We start from the raw sequence: 17,500 nt of genomic DNA, 5'->3' as shown, positions 1-17,500 counted from the left end.
TCCTGCTCCTCCCAGCTTTGCAAACTGAATGAGACTGAGGGCCTGGAAATGGATCACAGACAAAACTCATGAGGTGATGATGATGGTGATGATGATGATGATGATGATGATGATGGATTGCTACCTGTTTTTTGGTAGATGGCTCTGGATTCCCCTTCTCTTCTTCCTCCTCCTCCTCTTCCTCAGAATTCTTCCTCTCCTCCTCCTCCAGTTTTCCTCTCTGTCTCTCTTCATTGCTGCCCTGATGCATTGCTCTATGGTACCCTGAGTCTATCACTCCATGAGGGGGCCTACCACTCTCCACAAGGCCCACAGCTCCACTACCTCCATCACCAGGCCCACTACCTCCCTCCACAGCTCCACTACCTCCATCCCCAGGCCCACTACCACCATCCCCAGGCCCACTACCTCCATCACCAGACCCACTACCTCCATCCCCAGACTTTGTGGCTCCGCTGTTGGGCTCCGTCAGGCAGCTAAAGCCCTTCAGTTTCTGCAGGGTGGAAGAGGAAAGCCTGCCTGCTGCTCGAGAGGTGGGGACCCTGGGCTCTGAACAGAAAGAGAAAATAGGGTGACATAGAGTGGAAGTAAGGGGGAGTGCCAGAGGCTTGTGTGAACAGCTGTGAAGTCTGGGTCACAGCCCCCCCTCCTTCCCATAGGCTACTTTGTGTTAGGGCGCCCACCTTTGACAGTCTGAGAGGATATGACCTCGCACTCCATGTCATCCACTTCCTCCTGGTCATGGTGTGACTTCTTGGCTCGTTTCCCCAGCGAACCAAGACCATCATTGGGGGAATGCTTCTGCTACAGGACATATAAAACACAATGGAGAGCAGAGCACAAGAGAGGGATTTTAGAACACAACAGAATAGAGCAGTGCTCAATATAAAGGAGGAGTGGTAGTAAAGTCAGTTGGAATGGAAATAACGGCAGAGGCCGTCAGCAACAACACTCAGTCATTTCAAAACTTCATTTTGCATCACCAGTAGGCCTACATCAGACAGTAAGACACTGTAGGCTTTGGACAACATTTTAAAAATGAAATTACTTTCAAGACATAGCATTTCCAAGTTAGCGTGCACGCACCATGCATTTGCACGGTGTCCTTCCTTGCTCACCTTGCCCCTGGATCTTGCCTGCTGCCCAGCGAACTGCTCGCCAGAGTTAATCCCAGATTGAACCCTCCTGTCCGGGCCACTCTTGCTGCTCAACCCCCCGAAGTACCTACTTATGGAGGGCTGGGTGGTGCTTGACTTCTTCGGCATGTTCAAAGCTGCTCCAGTTGCATTGATACTTATGTGTTTTGTGTAACTGGAAGCGTCTCTAGCTGTTCTGATAGTATATCGTCAATAAAAGCAGCCGGCAGCTGATAGAAATGGCATTTGGGCGCATGTGTTGTGATAACATTGGCGCGTCAATGACGTCGAAGCCCAGATGATCCGCTTCAGCAGCACCTCCAAGTGGCCCAACCTGGAAGTTCTGGTACCTCATTCCTACTGCGAAAGAGAGATTTTCAAGCTTTGGTAAAACCAACTCCTTCGGTATTCGCTCTTGGACATAAGGTAAGCGGAAACCGAGTTGAACAGGTACCAGCTGCTGAATGCTCCTGCTTGATTGAATGTGATGTGAAGTTGCCATGTGGTGTGATGATGTGATCCCAGAGCTGAAGCAGACAGGGCAGGCCTGTTTGGAGAGAGCTAGGGCCCAGGGGGAAGTGAAAGTGTTGACGATCTGCCAGTCGCTCTGTGCTGTGAACGAGGTCAAAGGGACACTGTCACCCTGTGTCTGGTGAAAGGAGAAGCGAGAATGAACAGATACATGAATAGAAATCCTACCAAAAACTCTAAACGTAGAAAATAACATGAGGACAGTAACTATGCTCTTACCCAGTTATCTCCATAATATACCAGCATTTACAAATCTCCATGTCGTTATCTTACACATGGTTACTATGTAACGCCTCAGAGACTTACTCAGAGGTTACTCAAGGGCTTCATATTGCCATTTAAGGACTGGGTTATTTGTGTATTCTTGCAAAACACTTTCTGCGGAAATGCAAATGCTGATGCATAAAATTAGACTGAGAAGTGGGTTGAGACATAAAGCTGTTGTTTGCTCTCTGTCTCTGTCTGTCTCTCTCGAAGCGTTCCAGTGATTCAGTCTCTCCATCTCTTTTCATGATGATGCAGCAGTTTGTGACCCTGGCTGTTTTCTGTCTGCTGCTATCTACAGGTGAGACTAAAGCCATGATGCTCCATAAAGCCGGTAGGGTATTCTAAGACACAGGTCATCAAGGTGAGTCAACTGCTTAGACATCTGGGTCTAGACCTGGGTGCCCAAACCAAGGTCTTGATCTTGGTCTTTCTTGTCACTTAACTCATGCATAGCCTACATTCTGGTGTTGGTTGTGTCGTGGTCTCTATACACTGGGTCTGGGTGTTGGATCTCAAGGGTTCTGATCTTGTATCCATGTCTGATCAGTGAGCAGGAGAAGTGTTTTGATGTAGATAGATCGCTCAGAGGAGCATGATGCTGTACAGGACTGTCACCTATTCAGACAGAATACAGTATAGGGAATAACATAGCAGATCTATAATGTCTGTCTGTCTGTGTGTGTGTGTGTGTGTGTGTGTGTCTTTCTGTCTGTCTGTGTGTGTGTGTGTGTCTGTCTGTCTGTGTGTGTGTGTGTGTGTGTGTGTGTGTGTGTCTCTGTCTGTGTGTGTGTGTGTGTGTGTGTGTGTGTGTGTGTGTGTGTGTGTGTGTGTGTGTGTGTGTGTGTGTTCCTCTCTCAGTAGCGAGTGGACTACGATGCTACACATGCACAGCTACTGATGTACATTCCTGCACCGACACCAAGTCCTGCTCTGTCATCTTCAACCGCTGTTCCGTCTTCAGAATCGATGGTGAGTTGGGATAGCCTGCAGCTCCTGGACCGTGGGACTGACTTACAGAGCCCTGCGGAAGTAATGAGACAGTGAAGCAGTTTTTCTTCTTTTGGCTCTACACTCCAAAAGTTTGGATTTTTTCATCAAATAAATTAATATGAGGTTGAAGTGGAGATTCTTAGCTTTCATTTGATGGTATTTGTGTACCGTTCAGAAATTACAACACTTTTTATGCATCGTCCCCCTTTTTAGGGTACCCAAAAGTATTGGGACAATAGGCTTGACAGGTGTTTCTGGTATGTCAGGTATGTTCTGTCAGATCATGTGTGCAGCATAAGACAGCTGATGATTGATTCCAGGCTTTGGATTTGCTTTTGGAGTTTGTTATTGGTGCCTGCCAACATGAGGGCCAAAGAGGTGTCAATGAAAGTCAATGAAAGTCAATGAAAGTCATCCGCAGAATACGTCACCAGCCAACCTACAGATGCTTCACTGCAAGGTGCAAACCTCAGAAAGAATGGTCACAGGTTACAGTTCGCTAAAAAATACCTAAAAAGCAAGCAAAGGTCTGGAAAAGGGTATTGTGGACAGATAAGATGAATATTATCATGGACCAGAGTGATTGGAAGAGGACAGTTTGGATAAAAAAAACTGTCTGCCCAAGATTTACAGCATACCACCTCATCTGTGAAGCATGGTGCAGGGGGTGTTAGGTTTGGGCATGTATAGCTGCCACAAGAACTTGCTAACTTGTCTTAACTGATGATTGTAACTGCTGGCAGCAGCAGAAGAATGTATTCTGAAGTGTACAGAAACATCTTGTCTACTCAAGTGCAAGAAAATGCCTTCAAATTCATTGGATGGTGCTTCATCATAGCAGGACTATGAATAAAAAAGTGGTGTAATTTCTGAATGGTGAAACCAATATGTACACAAATATCATCAAATAAAACCTGAGAATCTCTACTTTACCTTCAGATTAACTGTCTGATTTAAAATCAGATCAAATGTTTACTGTGCAGAGCCGAAAGAAGAACAAATGCTTTACTGTCCCATTACTTAGACAGGACACTGTATGTGTCCATTCATGAAAGTTCACTTAATCTGCAATGTGTCGGTCATAAGCAACATATTAAATGTATTGTATTGTTATGTCTACATGTCAGACCACTTTTTCTTTTTGTTTCTGATATTCCCTTTATTCTCTACAAATGTTACTTATTTATTGTTCTGACTGAGATTTGATAACATAATGTTTTCCCCTTTTTCTTTTGCAGAGATGCCAAATGTGATCACTAAGGGTTGTCACTCCAGCCTGGCGTGTGGGGGGCCCATCTCCTGCTGCGAGGGAGACCTGTGCAACGCCGCAAAGCATGATGGTCCCAGTGTCGTCCTCATGCTGGTGTCTTCAGCCCTCATCAAACTCTTCCTCTGAAACTTCATCTCTTCATTCTTCTCTCCGTCTGAAGTTTCTCTCTCTCTCTCTCTCTCCTCTCTTTCACTCTCTGCTTGCCTCACTTTGTCTAGCTGCTAATGACTGGACATGTCAACAATCCTAAATCCAATCCTAAATCCTAAATCCTAAACAATCCTTTTTCAAGTTTATTACAGGGTTAAAACATTGTGGGGCAGTTTCCCAGACACAGATTAAGCCTAATCTTAGACTAAATTGCACTTTTTACCTGGACTAACTAAAATGCCATTTCTCAGAAATGTTTTAAAAGTATTTCACTAATAAAAAATACTTTCACTAATCAGAGTTTCATAAATTTGATTTCCAGAATGAAAATTCAGATTACAGTAGTTGAGTTAGTCAATGGCAATGTTGGGAAATGACCCATGAACACCACAAAGGGCAGCCATTTTAGGTGTGCAATCGAGTCCAGGATTAAAATACTTTATCTGCTTTTTCATTTGTGTTAAATTCATGCAAACTGTAATAGTTCAGGTTTTCTTTTACTTGGTAAAAAGTTGCAGAATCATGCTGATATTTCTCAATCACAGCATGTTTCTGCACAGTTAGCTTCAAGGGTCGTTTATTTCAAATTGACTAACAATTTTGAATGTTTTCTTTCACTCCCTTCCATTCGGCCGACTCTTGACTTAATTAAAGCTCCGCTTGTGAGACCGTCCCCGTGTGTCATGTTGGTCCAGTCTCCATATCACAAACACATATGTTCCATCACATGTTTTTGAAGCCGCCTCACACAGACCATCTGATTCATCCTTACCTATCTGAGTCAGGGACTCCAAAGTCCAGAACTAAGTCATCAGAAGTTAGGTGCTGTTTCAGTGTGCTGCGATATCCTCCTTTCACTTTGAATAAAACTTTATCTGATTTGACTTGACACTGACAAATGACTACTGCACCTGATGAAGCAGAAACAAACTGGCAGAGAGGTGAGATATCATTTTAATCTGCACACTCATCTCTGCCACACCTTGCTTTGGAAAGGTTGAAGTGTAAAACTCCTTAAACTGTATGTAGATTTAGATATCGTACATTTTGATTAGCTTTGATTTAACAGTCAATGGGGTTGCAGTCAGTCGGCAGAAGTCAGGGAAAAAACACACCAGTCCCAAATACCCACAAACCAAAAGAGTTAAGGACCCTTCTGACCATACATGAGACCGTACTCCATTAAGGTACCTGTGGAGGTGAATGAATGGGTAATACGCTGATTTTCACAGGAACAAAAGTCAAATATGGCAAGTGTTAATGTGATGTCTCTCTGACTGACGTGGTTGAGCTAATGAAAGTAAACATATGGAAACAGCTTCCCCCACGTACGCATGCAGACTCGCATGATCCTGCATGCAATAGCATGTCTTTGGACTTGTAAGAATTTTGAAAGTCCCCAGCTAGTACCTCTCATATCAATGGTCTCTGTCTCTGTCTGCAGTCTGATACTGTAGTTTTTTTTACTTTACTTTATTACATGTATTTGACAGGGACAATGCACACAATCAATGTTCCTGCAAATTCACCAGATTTAGTGAGAAGGCTAATTTTCATCTGTTGTCAAATATAAATGAGTCCATTACTCTTATCCTAAACTCAGCATGTCACATTATAGGTGTCATTTTCACAAAAACAAATAACTCCACAACCTAAAAAAAAAAAAGAAGAACAGTGAATCATTTTATTCTTCTGATTTATTTCACACTGGGTTACACCAAGTATGCTTGGTTTCAAACAGCCTACAGGGAAAAGGTGACAGCACAACTGAATAACGCACTGTACAAAATTATACAAGGCAATATTATCAACATCAGCAATGTTTGTTGACACAGTTTGAAAACAACAATGTGAACAAAGTAGGAATTATTGTGCACGAACCTGAGGGTTACCAATAATAAAGGACACTATTTTCTACAGTAGTGTGATAGAAATATTATTGATAGAACTGTTTCTTAGACAGAATACTTCTGTATTGCTTATAACAATGTTATAACAAGTACTAGGCCTGGATGTTGGAGAGCTGTGGAAATTTACTGAGTGTTGTTGCTGGGCAAAGCGGGGGTTGAAGGTTGGAAGCAGACCGTGGGAAACAGTCCTTGAGACACCTGTTATTGACACAGTGGGCTCCAAACCGCCGACATCCTAATCTTTGTCCTTGACTGTGTTCTTTAAGGAGGAAGGTTGCTGAGCTGCTGGGCTGTGTCTCTCCAAACAGAAGTATGTGGCTCATGTTGTGGCTTTAAAAAGACCCACGACAGTAGATTTAAATGTTGGGGCTAGCTAGAGGCGATTTGATCTAACAAAATTGCATTTTATCATTTACAATTTAATTAATATTTCAGTTTTTGCAATGGAAATCAAACTTCTGCTTTAACAGAGGCAATTGTGTGTTCATATGGCACTGAATATTGTTACTGAATACACAACTACTGTACGGACGAGTGATGAGAAGTATACAGTTGCCTGTTTATAAACTCTCAATAGAACTAAACAGCTATGACAAAATTACCCATATTCATTACATTACCCATATTCATTACAGAATCCTCTGTACATTCATAGTATCAATGTGAGTGGCAGGAAGCAGTTACAATCAGAGCCGCAGTAATATTCATAATATTGCTGTTTTCTTTGGCAATCCTTTCTCAGCACACATCAAAATGTATCAATCGATGCAGCATCAATACTCCCTGTGTAAGCATGATGTAGCCATTGGCCGGATCATCATGATTACTATGGCAACGTTAAGGTGTCCCTGTTATAACAAGTACAGTAGTACAGCACGTGAAAGATGGATTTAATCTCCCTTTCCTGCGACATAGACTCACTCACAGTAAAATTACGGAAGCACAGATTATTACCTGCATTATTACTAGAACAATAGTCTTATGCGTTTTCACATTATCCCTTATTCAATCCCTTTAGAATGTTATCGTCTTTAGTTGTGCATGACAAAGATGTGAGTCTAGAGACTCCGGACACAAAACAATTGGAGCCCTGTTATGCTTACAAACATCAACACTTCAACAACATCTATGCACATCCAGCAATTTTCACAGATTCAACAATTTGTACATTTGTATATTACTAGAATACGTGAAAAGATGCCATTCCCAATAAGTGTACTACTGATCAGCAAAACACACATGCTGCGCAGTATTAAAGCTAAAACAGGGGGTGCCAATGACAGAGCAGAAGGCCTAACACAGAGGCACGTCTCTCTGAGCTCACTGTTCCTCTACCAGGAGACGTCCTAACGTGACTGAGGATCAGCTGGCAAGGCTAAAGAGGGAAGGCGGCAGCATGGTGCTTAGAGAGTCATGTATGTTCAGGCATCTCCGAGCACATTCCCTGGTCACTACGGTCGGACTCGCACAGTACTCTACTGAACTAAAATGTTATAAAGAACCAACATTAAATGGAACACATGACTATGAGTGCACCTCCATTGTCTAACAGGGCTCACTCGGTCTACATACAGGCCTATGGAATGACAAATCCATGTTAGGCATCCACCATGTTGCTTCCACCTATCCTGTGTTTTCAGATCAGTGCAGATGAAGGACAGGAAGGAAAGCCACGTGGAGTGATGACCCTGGGGTTTGAGCACTGACTACCGGCAACTGAAAGGTGAAGGAATGTTGACACAGAAACATTCTCAGTCTTGTGTCAAAGAGACAGCCTGACTTAGATATACACTACATGGCCAAAAGTATGTGGAAACCCGAACATCAGACTCATATGTGCCCGTATGGGCATTTACACTTACAGTTGACCGGGGAAGCTCTAGCAGGGCAGAAGCTCTAGCAGGGCAGAAGCTCTAGCAGGGCAGACATTTGAGAAACTGACTTGTTGGAAAGGTGGCATCCTATGACAGAGCCACGTTGAAAGTCACTGAGCTCTTCAGTACGACCCATTCTACTGCCAATGTTTGTCTATGGAGATCGCATGGCTGTATGCTTGCTTTTATGCACCTGTCAGCAATGGGTGTGGCTGAAATAGCTGAACTCACTAATTAGATGGAGTGTCCACCGACCTCTGGCTATGTAGTGTTGATGACTAGACTGAGACTCTAAAGAGAAAAAAGAAAAAGCTTTATGTTTCAACCTCTAAAATGAAATTATCGGATAACCGAATGTCTCTATTCATGGAGCAGATTAAAATAGTCAAATTATTAATATTATTAAGAAATGGACATGTTACATGCAAGATCAGGTACTGGAAAACTCTCTGATCACAAGCTTAACAAGCTATGGTAAAAATATTGGAAACTATGTTGAATTTAAAAACAAAAAAAACACTTCTTGAGAGCACACACACCAGCGTGCGGTCTCCATTATTGCAACAGCTTAACGTCAGAACATGCCTCTACACAGCAGTAGAAGGCATGGTGACGTTGGGGCTAGATCTAGGGCTAGATTTAGGGCTAGATCTAGGGCTAGATCTGGGCTAGAGTACACAACTCTAAATACATATTCACCTCCACCCACAATGTTAGAACACTGTGTAACCAAGGCACACCAGCAAGATGTGATGGGACACCGGTCACTAGTCTAAACCTCCAACTATCATAACTAGACATTGGATGGACGTATGCAGCATCACCATCCAGTGTTTCCCCTCAAACACTTCAGGACGCAGACACCTCCAAGCAGCGTCCAGCACAAGGAAAACAACCGAAAGCCAAATGATTTCAAGAGAAGTGCAACAGAACGGAGGGCAGGGGAAACAGTGTGGTAATGACTAGTGTAGATACAATCTCAGGTCATTATTACTATCTACTATGGAAGGCACACATGGATGAGCATCGGCTGTTACTAAAGGATGGAGACTGACATTGGAATTCCAAGTCTAATTCTATGGATGGAACATGGAACATGGAAGCTGGTCTGAGTCAGGGGATCTAGAGCAATGGAGACAGTCAGGATGGCTTAACCACTGGGCTTAGAGTCATCCCACTCTTGGTTCTCTCCTCCCCATGTCCTTTCAGTGATTTTCTCCTGCTCTCCCTCGGCTAGAGTGCGAGTGTGAGTGTGTGTGTGTGTGTGTGTGTGTGTGTGTGTGTTCGCTTGAGTATGTGCATGCGTGTGCATATGTACGTGTGTGTGTGCGTGTGTGTGTCCTTCCTAATGCACCCATGTAAAGTAGGCGATCTCATCCAGGTCCACAGGGTAGTCAGTGAGGTACATGGGACCCTTGTCAAAGTGTTCTCCCTTGTAGCTTTCCCACCGGCCGCTCGGCAGGTAGATATCCCTCTCCTGCTTCCCGGGCTCCAGCACCGGCGCCACCATCAGGTCGTCCCCAATCAGGAACTGGGAGTCAATCTTATAGGCTGCCTCGTCGTCATTGGCTATCCACCAGAGGGGGCGTATGATCGGGTCGCCGGTGTGTAGAACCTCCCCAGCCAGCTCCAGGACCCTGGGGGCCACCAGCGTCTCGTGGAGTGCTGTGAACTTCCGCGCTATCGCCACCACCTACACACACACGCGCACACGCACGCACGCACGCACACGCGCACACACACGCATGCACAAACACACACACAAACACTTTTGTCATTTAGCAACGGCTCTTATTCAGGGCAAACCATGGCCACTAAATCAAGTAATGTGATGGATAGAAAACAAGGTGATCTCCATCAGTTCTGGTAACAGCCTGGTAACCAGGTGATCTCCATCAGTTCTGGTAACAGCCTGGTAACCAGGTGCTCACCTCACTGTCGTAGGCCCAGGGGGGGATGGAGAACTGCATGGCAGGCATGAAGGCAGACAGCTCCAACCAGCGGATGTACAGCTCCTTGTCTGGCAGTCTCTCTGTCCCTTTAGACCACTCTACAACACAACACAATAGACCTTCACACTACAAGACCATTCAATACAATAGAAGTAATAATAATAATAATATGCCATTTAGCTGACGCTTGATACATTTCAGTATATATGGTCCCAGCGGGAATCGAACCCACCACCTAAGCGTTGTTAGCGCCATGCTCTACCAGCTGAGCCACAGAGGACTTAATAAATAACAACGCAATTCAATACACACCACACACTCCCTGGTACTAAAACAACCACACACTCCCTGGTACTAAAACAACCACACACTCCCTGGTACTAAAACAACCACACACTCCCTGGTACTAAAACAACCGCATGCGTTGCACAGTCACACATTCTGTCTCAGTTTCAGTGCTTGCCCATCCACAAAACCAACAGGACATGATGATGCCTCAGACCTGCTGTGCGGTTGTGGTACGCGTTGCCTCCTATGGTGTCAGGCAGGATGAACTGGTAGCCGAGGATACTGATGGTTAACACGGTGGGGATGATGGACTTCAGCCCCAGCTCATAGCCCCACACAGAGTCTCTGTCTATGATCCTGAAGAAGCAGGAGATGTTCTGGCTCTGGTAGCCCACCCGCAGCTCCGCCCGCTCCTTGAAGGGCTCCGCCATCTCCGTGTAGCGCCGCGTGAACGTCGAGGGGTCCGGGAGCGGGACGTGGGTACTGAACTGGCGAGGGAGGTAGCTGGTCTCGCCCCCGTCGAACTTGAATGAGGCCACCCCGTAGCGGGTCTGGAGCGAGTTGAGGTGGGAGGAGTACCACTCACGAGCTTCAGGGTTGGTGAAGTCCAGGATTCCACCAATGCCGTTCCACCAACGCACCAAAGCCGGTAACTCGCCCTCGGGCTCCCGGACGAACAGCCCCTTCTTCACGCCAATGCCGAAATTTGCTGAGTCGTAGTTGACAAACGGATGGGTCCATAAGGACACCAGGAACCCGTCCTCGTGAAGTTTCTCGAACATGGCAGTGGCGTTGGGGAACTTCTGCAGGTCGAACTCGAACTCGCCGTATCCGGGGGTGTATCGGTCATCAAGCTCCAGGTGTGAGCAGGTGAAGCCATGCGTGGTGATGTCACTGGCGTACTGGAGCAGTTTCTCCTGGTCGACGGAGGTCTTGTGGAGAGCCCAGGTGGACCACACTGGCTGGCTGAACACCTCTGTGGACGGGACTTTGTCAGGCTTGTTGAAGTAACGCCGCACCTGGAAGACACAGACAGACAGACAGACAGACAGACAGACAGAACTGTTAGTACTAATGATCATGTTCAATGTTTAACCTCCACTGAAAGTGCCTTCAAGTCCAGGAGTAGATTAGTCATTATCTGTGTGCTTGGGAAACCATTTACATTTATCTATCCATCAGTCATCATTAGATAAAGTAATCAATGCTCAGACCAGGGGCCATAGGCAGTCACAATGCTAGGAATTTTTTATTTATTTTATTAACAGGAGAGAAACGTTTACAGGGGGGTAGTGGGGGTGAAGAGGTCTTTACGAGGGACCGTTAAGATGTAGCCTGAAGAGATGGGCCTTCAATCTACGGCGAAAGATTGGTAGTGATTAGTATCAACAAAGGACAATCGAAATCCAATGCAACAATGCAGGGGCAATTTAGGATGAACCTGAGAGACAGATCCAATATAGACAGATATACAGATGGAGCTGTTAGCACCCACCGATGGAAACGTCGACTTTCAGAGGTTTTAGTAGATGTGAAAGCAATGTTATAAGCTATTGAGGAGATACTGACCATGTACTTGTGTATGGAGGTGACGTCAGAGCCCACACACACTCTGTAGCTGAGTTCAGCTAGGGCCTGCTTTCCCAGCGGGGGCCTGTAGGGGGAGTTTTGGTAGCGGGCCTCAAACCTCAACGTCCTGTCCTGCTCTGACCAGCCAAGATGGAACGGAACGGAGTCATTTATCTTGATCGCAGTGGCGTTAGATGACAACCAATAGCGTTCCAGGATTCCCCCGAAAGCATTCCGATTGGAGTAGACGTCACTGGTAATGAAAGGGCGTGGCTCTTCCTCACCTTGGACACGGATTGGCCAGTGCTGTATTGCTGACTCCGCCCCTCCATACCAGTGAGAGCCATTATAGGCCATGGCGTGTTCCACAGGACGCTCGTGCTCTAGCTCCTCCCACCGCACACGGTAGCACATCACGGTGTCGCGTGCTGGAACTGTCTGGATGAAGAAGTTGATTTTGCCAGAATCTGATTGGCTGCAACTCAGAATGGGGCCTTCCTTAGAGCACGAGTCCAGGTCCAGAGTGCCAGACCTGAGAGAGGAGAGACAGAGAGAGAGAGAGAGCGAGAGAGAGCGAGAGAGAGCGAGAGAGCGAGAGAGCGAGAGAGAGAGAGAGAGAGACAGAGACAGAGAGAGAGACAGAGAGAGCGAGAGACAGAGAGAGAGACAGAGAGAGAGAGAGAGAGCGAGAGACAGACAGAGAGAGACAGACAGAGAGAGAGAGATAATAAACTAGGTGGTTGTTAACCAAAGGGACACATTGAGCACTCTTTCACAGACACAAACTGAGACATACACAGACAACAAGTTATTTTGACGGGGGAATATAGCTTTATTCTACACTACGCCTCTGACGTTATCTCTACATCACTTGTAGCATTGAACCTGGAACATATGAATGCACAGCACTGCTCTGTCTATTTCTGTCTGTGTGCTGGTAGTACATGATCAAATCAATCTCCCCCCCAGGTCATAATCACATGTCTATACCCACCATCCATCTACACAGCTCCCAGACAGTCAGACAGGCTGGGTCACAGCACAGAGAGAACACACAACAGTCACAGAGACGCAAAGGCATAGAGGAAGCAAGAACAAAGAAGGGGCTTGTAGATGTATAGCACAGATAGCGCTAGAGCTAGCACCAACGAAGGGATGAAAGAGAGACAGCAGGGGCAGAGTGCAGAGAGACAGTTTAATGAAACATCACAGAGATACAGAGACCTTTAGCACATGGGGCTAGTTTCACCTATTAGACCCAACCCAGGCCTAACCCAGGCCTAATGATCATGTTCAATGTTTAACCTCCACTGAAAGTGCCTTCTAGTCCAGGAGTAAATTAGTCATTATCTGTGTGCTTGGGAAACCATTTACATTTACATTTATGGCATTTAGCAGACGCCTTTATCCAAAGCGACTTACAACAAATCCATTTGTTTAAGTAAGTGAATCATCTATCCATCAGTTATCATAAGATAAAGTAATCAATGCTCAGACCAGGGGCCATAGGCAGTCATAATGCTAGAAGGACTTTTTTATTTTTTTTAACTTGTACAGGGGGGTGGGGTGGGGGTGAAAAGGTCTCTAGGGTTAGGGTTAGTACAGGGGGGTAGTGGGGGTGAAGAGGTCTCTAGGGTTAGGGTTAGTACAGGGGGGTAGTAGGGGTGAAGAGGTCTCTAGGGTTAGGGTTAGTACAAGGGGGTAGTGGGGGTGAAGAGGTCTTTAGGAGGGACCGTTAGGAGGAAAACGACCCAATGTTAGAGCAGCAGCCTGCAGTGAACCAGATGACATTCCATCTGAACAGCTCACCTGAAGGCCATGGTGAAGATGGCTGCCCCAGTCTGGTTGCGGATGATGAAGCCGTCCTTATTGAGGTCCAGCAGCTCCGTCTTCAGGAGGTGGGCTCTCCGTAGTGAAGCTGAGTAGTAGCACCAGGAGACCACAGCTGCTAGCACCAGCACACAACCTAACATACCGGCCACCACCAGGGGGCGACCCTCACGGCCCAGCTTCTTCTTCAGGGGAGAAGACCCAAGGGCCCGCGCCGCCTTACTGTGGTCCCCAGGACCCCCTGGGACTATCTGGTACATCCTGCTGGCTGGCAGGCTGGGGACAGGGGACAGTGGGTAAGGGGGGGCGAGGGCTGGGGGAGGGGGGTGTGAAGTGTAACTGGTGAGGCTGATCTAGTCGTTGTTATCGCTACCGCAGGATCAGAGCCAGAGGAAGGGGACTGAAGCCTGGTGTCCGTTGGTCTGGCTTCTGTTTCAGTTGTGCATCATATCAGTGGTGGTGGGGGTGTGGGGGGGTGGGTGCATGCCTGGAGGGACAACAGAAAGGAGGGGGTGGGTTTGAGCCTAAATGTGGGGGGGACAGTATAATACTGAAATGCAGAATCTAACTTTGGGCGGAGGGTATGGACGTCCTCTTGGATGCATCATGTGTTAAATACATCACTGGGGAAAAAAAATGCTAACTCCACATCTCACATCATCCCATGTCTAGTGAAACCTACACCCATGGTAGTCAGACACTGTGGACAGAAACATTTCCGCTGCATAGGCTACTTCGACTTAACAAACACAAACACAACCATTATTCACCTATAGATTATAATACAAAGAATACTCTTAGGGCCTCTTTTGATGACAATCATATGGTAACATGCAACAAAGCAGCATGTATGCAATGTGTGGGCAACATCATTTCCCTAAAGGTGGTGGTTTTCTAAGCAAACAAGCAATGATAGTGATCTAACATCCAATAACAGCAGGGTAGAGCAGTTCGCCTCGAGCAAAGATCAATCTCACCGCCTCTCGCTTCCCAACTTGGTGCTGGTTCAGATATTTTCTTTTCACATCCAGCACTGTTCCAGCAACCAGGCTACTGTGGAAACGCACAGTACAACTCAGCTGGGCTCAGTAGTGTGAAAAGGTTAGTATTCTCTTCTCAAGTGTGATCCAAGTGTCCTCAGCAATTCCTACGTTCTACTTTCATACACACTGTACCTGTGAGTCCTGCAGGATCGGTGTACTTAGAACACCGTCTGCTGCAACCTCTGCTCTGACTCAGAGGCTCCGAGCTGGCAGCCACCCAGACAGACACACTGCAGGTAGACTCACTACAACACAAACAGGTCCGGTGCTAAAACACCCTGTCAGCATGTTTCTGTGGAATATACCAATGTGAGGGCTGGGCAGCTTGAAAACAGGTAAACATTACTTAGTATGTAAGCAGAGTAAATAACAGCACTTAGGAAGCCAGAGCCTTGTTAATGATACAGGGCTTACACTAGCTTGGCCTGCACGGTAAAAAAAATAAAATAATAATAATACATCCGCGACCGTGTTCTTCACTCCTGGTCCTGGCAATGTTGTTCTATCCCAACATTAACACACACCTGACACAACTAATGGACGTCTTGATGATTTGTTTATTAGTTGTATATTTGAACTGGGCTTGAACCAAAGGGTACACACGGCAGCTCTCCGGGAGCGCAGGTGTACAGCCGTACAGGAGAGGGGGGAGAGGCAGGTGATGATCACACGACTGCCACGGTGAGTCAGAGTACTGGTCAAATCCAAGGTGATAATACAGGTAAAGTGTAGGCTAAATGCACAAACAACATAACTACTTCTGAGACTTTCTCCAAACACACACACACACACACGAGATGATCATGTCTTTTAGGCTCATTTCACTTTGAGTTATTTGAAATCAAGTGAAGATTTGGTTTATTTATTTTAACACTACCGCTGGTCGCATAGTACAGCATTGGACGGTCAAGCCCTTCCGATCTGATCGCTGTTGTTGTTGTTGATGATGATGATGATGATGATGACGGTACCGAGCAGGGACCAGGACACACCGAGCAGGACCAGGACACACCGAGCAGGGACCAGGACACACCGAGCAAGACCAGGACACACCGAGCAGGGACCAGGACACACCGAGCAGGGACCAGGACACACCGAGCAGGGACCAGGACACACCGAGCAGGGACCAGGACACACCGAGCAGGGACCAGGACACACCGAGCAGGGACCAGGACACACCGACCATGCGGTGGAGGAAAACAACAGGTTGCTACACAAACCAGCCCGCTGTCAAAACAAGGCCGACTCACGTCACGTCACACAACATTTCGTCCGTGTCCTACGTCAACGTTTTCTACTACTGGGAGGTCCACTAGAACCACTAAGTTGCCCCATGTTTGCTCCACCGAGTTCAACGAGATGTCACCCGTCGCAAGTCAAGGACAAAAAGTTAGTGAGCACCAGCATTCCGTCAATGTACCCTAAAGACAGCAACCTCGTCCAAACAAATCATAAATGTTACCCAAGAAGACCATTCTTCCCTCTTACCTTTCCATAGTCGGGCACTGCGTTGTTGTAGTAAAACCTGCTCACTAACCCCGGAAAGCAAGGTGGAAAATACCAGCAGCTATAGACGGAGTAATAGGATTGGTCTGATTATCTGTCACTCAACTGAGATCCTAAAAGAATGGCATACTGGGAAGTGTAGTATCAATTCCCCATTAACCCTCACTGGCCATTAAGTATAATGGACACAAAAAGCAATACAGCAATAATATGGAAGAAACTAAGTGGAGCAATTAAGTTGAGCAAATGAAAAAAAAAAAGGAATTATTCCTTCTTCTAGCATTGTGACTGCCAATAGCCCCTAGCATAGATTACTTTTTCTTATGATGACTGATGGATAGATGATTCACTTACAAATGTATTTGTTGTAAGTCGCTTTGGATAAAGGCGTCTGCTAGATGCCATAAATGTAATGTAATGTAATTGCCTTCACCTTTTCAGTCCGACCAGAGCGGTGAAAAGGAGCGTGTTTCTGTTTCACTCAGTGCTGGAAACGTGTGTACTACTCTCGTCCTGCGCATTAACACGACGAATCAGACTCTTTTTTTCATTATCTCATCATGATGATGAATTGCCTCAGTTACAGAGAGGGCATGTGTCTAGTCTGTCCTGATGACTGTTAGTATTATGGTTTTATATGGGGTTGGCGCCCCCCTCTGGCCTTAGCTTCACTTAAACCAGGCTAAAAACGGTAACTTAAAGCAGGGTAAATGAAGCTGAACTTGGTTCATGCCTGAGAGGTGAAACTGTAACTGTTGTACGTGCCTTGATAGATTACCAGTGAAAAAGTGGATTGAACAAAAGTCCCTAGAGTCATGGGAACATGGTTTATGACATCATGGAACTAAGTACATAGTTCCATCCTTCCTCAGTTCTGTTGAGCTAGTCTTCTTCTTGTGTCTCGTGTGTTAGCATTCTTGTGAGCATACACCCAACTCTTTGCAATATCAAAAGCTATAGAAAAGACAAAAGAAAAGGTTTCCATTAATTAAGACCTGTCATGGCCGAACTCTAGCTAACTCTATCTGGATAATGTTGGGTATGAGGAAGGCATTCGGGGCCGTGTGTGCCCCTGGCCTGCTGTGCCTGGTGTCCCTGCTGTGTTGTGTCCCTGCTGGGAGACCCTGTTTGCAGTGTGACCGCAGGGTCAGGCTCCTCCACGAGGACTTCCTGTTGACTGTGGC

The 17,500-nt window shown here is 46.1% G+C and overlaps 4 protein-coding genes across 4 annotated transcripts in view; 2 read left to right on the top strand and 2 right to left on the bottom strand.

Moving 5' to 3' along the window:
• The window catches only part of msh3 (mutS homolog 3 (E. coli)), a gene marked incomplete at its 3' end in the record, with an annotated part of 16,217 nt that extends 14,859 nt beyond the window's left edge, over nt 1–1,358 (bottom strand). The window contains exons 1-3 of the mRNA XM_083674022.1: nt 1,119–1,358; nt 684–804; nt 125–549 (exon numbers count right to left, since the gene is read on the bottom strand). Of these exons, the coding sequence (XP_083530148.1) occupies nt 125–549; nt 684–804; nt 1,119–1,265 (693 nt within the window). The 5' untranslated portion in view covers nt 1,266–1,358. The remainder of the gene's footprint in view (nt 1–124; nt 550–683; nt 805–1,118) is intronic.
• Nucleotides 1,359–1,525: 167 nt separating this feature from the next.
• On the top strand, nt 1,526–5,017 carry LOC310806877 (uncharacterized protein). The gene is made up of 4 exons (XM_083673154.1): nt 1,526–1,562; nt 2,145–2,232; nt 2,793–2,903; nt 4,163–5,017. The coding sequence occupies exons 2-4, from the start codon at nt 2,178–2,180 to the stop codon at nt 4,318–4,320; spliced, it is 324 nt and encodes a 107-aa protein (XP_083529280.1). The 5' UTR covers nt 1,526–1,562; nt 2,145–2,177; the 3' UTR covers nt 4,321–5,017.
• Nucleotides 5,018–6,024: 1,007 nt separating this feature from the next.
• On the bottom strand, nt 6,025–14,192 carry LOC310807071 (myogenesis-regulating glycosidase-like). Its single transcript, XM_083673356.1, has 5 exons — nt 13,747–14,192; nt 11,938–12,469; nt 10,583–11,387; nt 10,060–10,178; nt 6,025–9,821 (listed from the first exon to the last, which is right to left on the bottom strand). The coding sequence occupies exons 1-5, from the start codon at nt 14,025–14,027 to the stop codon at nt 9,474–9,476; spliced, it is 2,085 nt and encodes a 694-aa protein (XP_083529482.1). The 5' UTR covers nt 14,028–14,192; the 3' UTR covers nt 6,025–9,473.
• Nucleotides 14,193–17,348: 3,156 nt separating this feature from the next.
• The window catches only part of izumo1 (izumo sperm-oocyte fusion 1), a gene marked incomplete at both ends in the record, with an annotated part of 2,973 nt that continues 2,821 nt past the window's right edge, over nt 17,349–17,500 (top strand). The window contains one exon of the mRNA XM_083674021.1: nt 17,349–17,500. This exon is cut by the window's right edge and continues 98 nt beyond it. Within this exon, the coding sequence (XP_083530147.1) occupies nt 17,349–17,500 (152 nt within the window).

Source organism: Argentina silus (genome assembly GCF_951799395.1).
Source record: "Argentina silus genome assembly, chromosome: 7".
Taxonomy (NCBI): Eukaryota; Metazoa; Chordata; class Actinopteri; order Argentiniformes; family Argentinidae; genus Argentina; species Argentina silus.
The sequence above is the reverse complement of the archived record's forward strand: the minus strand, read 5'-3'. Positions and strand labels throughout refer to the sequence as shown.